This window comes from Chenopodium quinoa, unplaced genomic scaffold (assembly GCF_001683475.1).
Source record: "Chenopodium quinoa cultivar QQ74 unplaced genomic scaffold, ASM168347v1, whole genome shotgun sequence".
Taxonomy (NCBI): domain Eukaryota; kingdom Viridiplantae; phylum Streptophyta; class Magnoliopsida; order Caryophyllales; family Amaranthaceae; genus Chenopodium; species Chenopodium quinoa.
The window spans coordinates 3,007,921-3,017,710 of NW_018745068.1; the positions used below are offsets into that span (position 1 = coordinate 3,007,921).

Genomic DNA, 9,790 nt, shown 5'->3' on the forward strand with positions numbered 1-9,790 from the left:
CTTTCATTCTTTAAATGGGAGATTGAGGATCGATTGTTTTCTTTAACCGTTGATAATGCTAGTTCAAATGATGTGCCGGTTGGATATTTGAAAACACATTTTCATGATAAACTTGTTTTGGAGGGATCATTTTTTCATATGAGATGTGCTTGTCATGTTCTAAATTTGATTGTGAAAGATGGTTTATCTAGTGTGAAGTCTTCGATTTCTCGAATTTGTGCTGCTGTTAGATATGTGAGGAGCTCACCTTCTAGAGCTAAATTGTTTGCACACTCTTCTATGCTAGTTAAAGTTTCTTGTAAAGGTCCAGTTTGTCTTGTTGTGGCAACTAGCTTAGATGGAATTCTACCTTTATCATGCTTGAAACCGCATTGAAATTTGAAAAAGCTTTTAATAGGTTTGAGGAAAATGATCCTGATTTTAATAGGGAACTCAAGGATGGAGTACCTACAAAAGAAGATTGGGTAAATGCTAAAGTGTTTGTGTTTGAAATTATTTTATGAGTCTACAAAAGAAGATGTCGGGTAGTTTATGTGCTACTACAAACTTGTATCTTCATGAGGTTTTGGAGGTGTTAACTTGTTTGATAGAATGGGAAAGCTCTATAAATATGGATATTCGTATTATGGGTAGACAAATGAGGGAAAAGTTTGATAAGTATTATGGGGATCTTGGTAAAACTAATATCATGATGTTAGTTGCGGTTGTTTAAGATCCTTGATATAAGCTTAGGTTTTTGAAGTATGCTTTTTAAAAACTTTATCCTAATGACTTTGCCAAAGTGGATGTTATTTGTGACAATTTTTATGACAATCTTCGAAAGTTATTTAACTATTATGATGCTATTATTGCTTCTTTCTCTTCCAAGAATGATTGTAATACTAATGTTGCCAATGTGGATAATAATGGTTCTGAAAACTTTAGCTCTTCAAATAGTGAGCAAATGAAAAAGTTTTATGATGATTTCGATGAGGAAGAAGGTGATTTTGTTGTAGAAAAAAGTGAATTGGATTATTATCTTGAAGAAGCTCGGGAGAAAAGGGTTGAAGGGGAAATGTTTGATATTTTGGGTTGGTGGAAAGATAAAAGTGACAAATACAAAGTATTGGCAACAATGAATAAGGACATATTGGCTATACCAATTTCTACGGTTTCTAGTGAATCCGCATTTAGTACATCAGGTCACATACTTGATCAATTTCGTAGTAGTTTGGGGCCAAATATGGTGGAAGCTTTAGTTTGTACTCAAGATTGGTTAAGGGAGTCAAATGTATGCATTGATATTCAGCGCTTTCTTGAGGATGTTGAAAAATATGAACAAGGTAATATTACTATTAATCATGTTTTATATATCTATCTATTTTATTTCTCTAAGATTACTTATATTGTTTACTATTTTTTTAGAATTGGATGATAGTGACATTGGCATCACACAAGTTAATGAATTTGTTGGAAATAATTGATGTGACAAAGGTTTGTCTAATTGTGTAATTTTTTAAATATATTATATGAAAAATATCATATATTCTAATGCCATGGTGTGCTTTTGTCTGTAGGGAATTTGTGCTTCATCATCATGCTTGGAAAGTTAGACTATTGGACTTTGTGGAACTTTTTGTAATTGAGACATCTTCAATTATGTTATTTAGAATATTTGAATTGAAAATTATTTATTTAAATATGTAATTAAGTGGCTATGAAAGCCTTTTTTTTCAAGTCATTTTCCAAGTTAGCAATTTAGTACAGGAATCCAAGCAAGGAAGCCTGTTGTTTGCTGGTTCTAGTGCTTGCTGACTTGCTATAATCCTAGCATTATTTTACGATTTTGAATAAGACCGGGTACCCGGTTTTTGAACCGGTTCCGGGACCAGTTTCAATTCTTGGGACCCGGTCATAACCGGTTCCGGATCCGGGTATTGAGAATATGACCGGGTACCCGGTTGTGCTCACCCCTAGTTGAGAAGCTGAAAGAAAATATGAGCAAGATTTTAGAATAGTTCACTTACATGGAACAACGAACCTTCTACTACTCTGGTTGTGAAGGACAGGCTTCCTGAACAGTTCTCCACTTCTGACATACCAAAGTTCAAGCCTACTGATAATCCAATATTCCACTTGAAGGTTTTCTCTACAACAATGACTCTAGAGGTGGCACTCTTCCTTACTATGTTTCCTCTCAGAGCATGCTTTCCAACAATGGTTTTATTCTTTGGATTCCAAGGACACTACAACTTGGGAAGATGTTCCTGAAAGCTTTATGAATCGTTACAAGTGTAACATTTAAACAAAGACTTCTTAACATGAGCTCTCCATCCTTAAGCAGAAAGAGAATGAAGGGTTCACTACATACCTGAGTAGGTGGAGAAAAACAGCCGCACAAATGGTTGAGTCATCAAAGGAGAAAGAGATGGTTCGTCTCTTCATCCAATTTTACTCTCAAGTACAGGCAACATCTCAGATTCCTGCCATTGAACACTTTTAAAGCTGTATACAATGTTGGCATTGCAATTAAGGATGAGCTAATGGAGAATGCTGGTAGCAACAACAATAACAATAACACTTGAAAGAACAAGAAGAACGACATTCCTTCTTATTCATCTTCTATGCCTGACAATGCTACCAACAATGTAAGCCAGTATGATCTCACTGAAGTGCTAGCTCTTGATGCTCCCTTGCCAAAGAAAAGGATAACTTACACTTCTTTGGGAATGACTTATGATGTCGCCTTTGATCGCCTCTACGGTCAAGGCTTGATTACACCTATTGGACCATTCCCTAAGACAAAACCTGAAGAAAGGAGTGCCAAATGGAACCCTAACGTTTACTGCAAGTTCCATCAAGGAAGGGGTCACTCTACTGAACAATGCTGGAACCTAAAAGATGCTATCCAAGATTTAGTCAATGCAAACAAACTTCTTGTCCCTCCGGGCGGCAAGAAATAGATAAGCAGCGATAAAAACAAGGCGTACGACGAGCCTTAGTGCGAGATTTCATGATTTTTTCCATTCTAAGTTTCTATATGTTTTATGTGTTCCGTTCACTTTTTCCATTAATAAAATGAGCATTTTTTCACCTCGATCATATCACTTTTAACTCGTGAAAAAAAAAATTGCCAAACCAAACACAAGGTATACCAATGATTTAAGGCACCCCTTTGCAACCCTTTATTCCCCGTTAAACCATTAAAGCACATGTTCTATTCTTTCAGTAACCATTTTGAGCATCGTCTAACGATTGACCTTCATTTATTCAACTCACATTCACCTAACCTTGGGATGGGAAGATGTGTAATTTATGTAATTTTCAAAAGCAAGTAAAAAAAATAAAATAAAATAAAATAAAAAATCATAAAACAATGTCTAAGGGCAAGTGTTCTAATGTCTTGGATATGAATATGTCTCGAATTGCGTCTGTCATCAAGTGCTTGGTACCATGCTTGAGAAACATGAATGTTAAGTGAGTGATAGACCGCATGATCTGGGATTGCCCACATTAATTCAAAAGAGAAAAAAAATATACAAAACCTAGAAATGAAAAAATAAGCTTGCAAAATCCAAATTTTTAAAATACAATTGCACATCTTGGGGGCTTCTCTCGGGTCTTGAGCCTTTCATCATTTCTTCTTCAACCATCAGCTTAACCACGTTACAAACCTTGAAAGAGCTCTTTGAGGTGTACATACTCTTGTGCAAAGTTTGGCTACGTTCGGCCTGATTCTTAACGGATATGTAGGCAACCTCATATCGAGGTGCGGCCACATTCATATTCACATTTATGCATGATCGAGTCAAAGAATCTCCAATGCCCATCTTTATCCATCTAGAGCTAGACTTGGGGGCCCGAACCTGTTATTTAGCCTACCTAGCCTAAAGAGTCATCATCTTAACTCTTTTCACATCGATTTTTCACAGCCACAACCTTTGCAGCCAAGCCTTAGTATTACCTTCACACACATCATTCACACATACATAACCATATCATCCTTCCCTTAGGGAACACATACACATACATAGCCATATCATCCTTCCCTTAGGGAACCCATATCATGAAGTCTTGTTTCAACACCGCACATGCTTCATCATCTTTCAATATTTCGCAAAGTTGTCATCATTCGATATTATCATCACATAATGTTCTTAGCTCCCTGACCTAAGCAACATTTAGCAAGACTCATACAAAGCATACTCTACTTAGCCTCCTAGCCTAAGTACATTTTTATTAACTTCATAAGATCGTGTCACATAACGTAACTGTTCTTAGCCTCCTGGCCTAAGAACAGGCATCATGCAAATATCATTCTCAGATCAAGTATCTCAATCTGACTTCTTCTCATTTTTCATCCTTTTTCTTTTAAGGAAGTTGTAAAACTTACTTCATCATATTTATTTCAATTTTCTTTTGGGGAAATCGTAAAACTTCATTTTTATTTCATTTTCTTTTGGGGAAATTGAAAAACTTACTCCATTTTTATTTTATTTTCTTTTGGGGAAGTTGTAAAACTCTGTTTATTTCTATTCTTTTTTTTTGGGAGAAAGTCGGTATCCTCCACATATGAAAAATTACAGATATTTTTCGCACCATTAACTGTGCACGCACACACCTAAAACACATACACACACAATCATAAGACATACACATGTCATGTCGTGTTAAGTCTAACTCCGTCAAATTAGTGGTCCAGTCTTGAGTCAATCACCGTATACACGAGTCTGTTGGCAAATTCCATTTTGCAGATCTCAGGTACAACCTATGTTCGGGGACAATCGAACAACTATATCTTCAGCCTATGTTTGGGCCCAATTGAACAATCATATTATCAGCCTTTATTCGGGACAATCGAGCAAACAACCTCCGTTCGGGGATAATCGAGCAATATATTATCAGCCTCTGTTCGGGGACAATCGAGCAATCATATTATCATGTTCGGGGACAATCAAGCAAACAACCTCTATTCGGGGACAATTGAGCAACCATATCATCAACCTCTATTTGGGGACAATCGAGCAAACAACCTCTGTTCGGGGACAATCGAAGAATCACCTCAGCCTCCGTTCATGGACAATCGAACAACTATTTCATTAGCCTCTATTCGGGGACAATCGAGTAAGCAACCTCCGTTTGGGGACAATCGAGCAATCATATAAGCAGCCTCTGTTCGGGGACAATAAAGAAAACATATCAACAACCTCTGTTCAGGGACAATCGAATAATGTTGAACCCTCTTCTCCACCAATACCTATACAGTCAGATGCACATGGCTTGAAGGTATTGAGCAACACCTACACAGTCAGTTACACATGATGTGAAGGTGCAACCATCGACATTTCATCATCATCACCAACGCCTATTGATAACTTGTTATTTGGCATGATTTTAGGGTACTTTTGAACCTTGTTTTCGTTATTAATCGACATCAAAGTTCATTTTTTATCCTATTTTTATGCAAATTTTGTACCATCCATGCTTCACCGGTTGTTTGTGTTTTTGATGTAATGTAGCTATTTTTAGCACTATGGACATGATCAAGCATGAGTGAGCAAGGATAAAGGCAAGCTTGGTTGATAGAGCCATGGAGGAAGAAGGAGGAATGCCGAAATTAAAAGCTTTTGGAGAACCTTGAAAGGTCGTTTGCGTAAGCGTCAACTTCAACCAACCATAACTTTTGATCTTCTCAACCTTTTGAAGCGATTCAAATTGGAGATTAAATTTCGTCTCAAGAGATTTCCAACGACTGGTCACAAGTCCATTTCTGACAAGAAACATAGAAGTTACAGCTTCCCAAAGTTAAGCAGTCCAGGCAGGGCATCCTGCACGGACGTGCAAGATGATAGCACGACGGTGCAAGTCTGCACGTCTGTGCCAAAAGCTGCACGTCCGTGCAGACCTTGGCAGAAGCTTCTGCCTCCATTTTGGCCCTCCTGCACGTCCGTGCCAAACTTGGCACGGCCGTGCTTAGCCTTGCACGTCCGTGCAGACCTTAAGTCGAACTCCTTCCTTGTTTTCTCCGTCCTTTTTATTTGGGGGTCATATAAATACCCCTTTAGAGCTCATTTGTACTAAGAGGCAGTTTTTTAGAGCTTTCCTCATAGTTTGTAGTCTTAGAACATTAAATTCTCAAATCATTAGTTAGCTCTCAATTATTAGCTTGGAAACATTCAAATTCAATCATTGTAGAAGACAAAATCCACCATTGTTGCTCACTTTGAAGCCTCATAGTAACCATTTCTTACTCATCTTTTCTACTTCTCTTTACTTTGTTGTTAATTATTTGCTAGTTCTTGCATGTTTAGATTGTTAATTAGCTTAATCCTTAGTTTGAACTTGTTCATGAATTGCTTGAAATCTTTAATTGCTTTAACCTTCATGGATTGTGAGTAGTCTAAATTCTAGGGTTTCGGTAAAACCCTAAATGTAGTCACTAATTACTTGTGGCATGTGTTAATTTGGTTGTTGTGGGATGTTAATTAGTTGAGCTTAAGTGGTTTAATTGCTTAGTTCTTGTATATTGCCATTGCTAGAACTATTTATCCAAGCTTTCTCAACGAAGGATCGAGAGATGAACTTGAGTTAGCTCCCTTATGCTTGATTGACCCGAAATGCCATGAGAATAGGGATTACCGGTCAAGGGAATGTTTATGTCATCGTGATTATGCTTTAACACTTGTTTTATGCTATGTAACCACGAGAGTAGGTTGTATTCATGATTCAAGTAATCCCTCTAGCTTGAGAGAGTAGTTGGGTGCTTTAGATGACTTCCCCTAATTTATCCCATTAATTTACCTTGATTGTTGCATGCTAATTGTGATTTGTGATGAAATTGGGTGGTATAACCGAAGCCCTATATTCCTCTTAATATTGTTAATCTCCTCTTAGTTTTAGTTGAATTGAATTAGTAGAAGTTACTCAAAACCAACCCAATTTCGACTTCATTTAGCTTATTTAAACGATAGTACTCGGTGGTTGGTTCAACGCCTCTCTTGGGTTCGACCCTTTCTTACCCTTGCTAATAGTTAGTGAGATCAAGATAGGAATTATTATCTTTGGTAGGCTCGACGACGGCCTATCAAATTTTGGCGCCGTTGCCGGGGGGGGGGGGGGGGGCAAAGTCACATTGAATGTATTATTGTTGAATGAGACTAGATGTGTGTATATGTATAGTAGTTTTCTTACCTTTATTTTTGTTTATGTGTGTTTAACTTGTGATAGTCATTGCTAACGTTTTTCTTAGCTTTGTTTGACTTTGCATGACACGAAAGAGTAAGCAATCACCACTTATTCTCGTTGATCCAGAGCTAAATAGGACTTTGAGAAATGTGAGGAGACTCTTGCAAACCCGAGTTTTCCATTGTATATTCGGATTCCGATCCAGAAGAGGTTTTTGGAGCTAACGAAGAAGATAACATGGGATAGAATCCTCCTCAACCATTGTTAAGAGACTATGACCATCCCAACGCGTTCCAACTTCGGAGTGGCATACGTCTTCCCACCACAAATGCAAACAACTTTGAGCTTTCACCACAACTCATCCGTATGATTCAAAGCGATCAATTTGGGGGTAGTCCTTATAAGTGTCCTTTTGCTCATTTGGACAACTTTCTTGAATTGTGTACAACTATCAAGCAAAACAACATTTCGGAAGAGTTTATTCGGATGCACATGTTTCAATTCTCCCTTCGAGACAAAGCAAAGCATTGGTTGAGAATGGTTGAAGAGGGATCATTGAGTACTTGGGATGAGGTGACTAGAGCTTTTCTTGGGAAGTATTGCCCTCCCGAGAAAACCGCCGAATTAATAAGGAAGATCACCAACTTCAACCAAGAGGTTGATGAAACTTTGAGTGAGGCATGGGAGCGGTTCAAAGATTACACTAGAGCATGCCCTCACCACGGTTTCACCTCATGGATCATAGTGCAAAGCTTCTATGATGGTCTTACTCCTACCTCAAGGGCCAACCTTGATTCGGGAGCCGGAGGTAGCCTTAAAAAGCTATCGGTTGACGAGGCCTACAAAATGATTGAGGAAGTGGCTAAGCATTATGCTTATGGAGGTGATAAAAGGCAAGGTCAACCCAAGAAGGGCGGTAAGCATGATCTTGAAGCAATAGATCTTATTGCTTCAAAGGTTGATATGTTAGCTCGAAAGCTAGATCAAGTGAACAATGTGCCCGGTAGCTCCTCCCCACAAGTCATGTCTTGTGAGACTTGTGGAGGAAATGACCACTTGGCATCATATTGCAACACTACAACGGAGCATGTAGCTTCACTTGGTAGGAATGATCCTTACTCCCAAACGTTTAACCAAGGTTGGAAACAACATCCAAATTTTGGGTGGAAACAACCCAATCAAGCTCCCCCTCCTGAAAACAATTACAACCAAGCTCCTCCTTACAATCAACCCCCTCCACAACAACAAGCTCCCTATCGCCACCCCAATAAAAGAGACAATGTCAAACAAAGACCCCAATACAATCAAGCCCCTCCTCCTCCAAAATCCAACATTGAATCCGTTTTGGAAACCTTCATGACCCAACAAATCAAGATCAATGGGGAAGTTAGTAGCTCAATTCAACAACTCCAAGCACACAACAAGATGACTGAAAGTCAATTATCTCAAATTGCACAACAAGTTGGGTGCACCTCTAACCCCGGTGGTCAATTTCCAAGCACAACGGTAATGAATCCAAAAGCACAAGCAAAATCAATCACCTTGATTATGGAAGGGGGGGTATGAAACTCCAATTATGAGAGAAAATGTTGCCAAAAAGGGAGATGAGGGAGATAGTTGGGTATATGAAAGAGAGTTTGAAAATGAAGTGAGTGAGGAGGCGAGAGGAAGGTCAAAAGTGAGTGATGAGGGTGCCTCAAAGAGAGACGAGGGAGAAGTGAAGAGCCAAGCTCCATTGAAAGCATATGAGCCTCGTATTCCATTCCCTCATAGAATGATAGAGAAGAAGCTAAATGAGAAACTTTCCAAGTTCCTTGATGAAATGAAAGGACTTCAATCAAACATTCCACTTCTTCATGCTTTGTCACGAATGCCTACATATGCAAAGTTTTTGAAACATATTCTTTCTAACAAGAGTAGGCTTGAGGAAAGTGATTCTATCTCCATTCTAACGGACATAAGTGTTATCCCTCAAAATGAGCTTCCCGAGAAGTTTGGTGACCCCGGTAGTTTTGCTATACCGGTGAAGGTTGGGGATCTTGAATTAACAAATGCTTTGTGTGATCTTGGGGCTAGTTTTAGCCTTATGCCTCTCTCTATGGCAAAAAGATTAAATCTTGGGGAGATTAGCCCCACCAAAATGTCAATCCAACTAGCCGACCGCTCGGTTAAAGTCCCATTGGGAGTCTTGAAGGACATCCCAATTCAAGTGGGGAAGGTTCTTGTGCCTTGTGATTTTGTAATCATGGAGATGGATGAGGATTTCAAAATTCCTCTCATATTGGGTAGGCCCTTTTTGAAAACCGCGGGTGTTAATATTGACATGAAATAAGGGCAACTTACCTTACATGTTGGGCATGAAAGAATCTCTTTCTCATTTCCGGAAACGTTGAATGACCCCATGGTTAAACAAGTTCATCGGGTTGATGTTTTGGTTAATATTTTGAAAGAAGACATGGAGGAGTCACAAGATGAATTGACTCATGCTCCGGAGGTGAAAAAGCAAGAGAGGGCCAAGAAGAAAAAGAAAAACAAGATCAAGTTGATAGACAAGATGTTTGGTTGCATTTCTAGTGATGATAGCAATGTGATTATTTTGCCTAAGGAAAATGGCAAGTGTGTGGGA

At 38.7% G+C, this 9,790-nt stretch overlaps 2 protein-coding genes across 2 annotated transcripts; both read left to right on the plus strand.

The window, feature by feature from the left end:
• Positions 1 to 7,701: 7,701 nt before the first annotated feature.
• On the plus strand, positions 7,702 to 8,730 carry LOC110709504. Its single transcript, XM_021887724.1, has one exon. It carries the CDS (start codon positions 7,702 to 7,704, stop codon positions 8,728 to 8,730), a length of 1,029 nt encoding a protein of 342 aa, XP_021743416.1.
• A 10-nt stretch (positions 8,731 to 8,740) lies between these two features.
• LOC110709429 lies at positions 8,741 to 9,496 on the plus strand. Its single transcript, XM_021887648.1, has one exon. It carries the CDS (start codon positions 8,741 to 8,743, stop codon positions 9,494 to 9,496), a length of 756 nt encoding a protein of 251 aa, XP_021743340.1.
• The last annotated feature ends 294 nt before the right edge of the window (positions 9,497 to 9,790 follow it).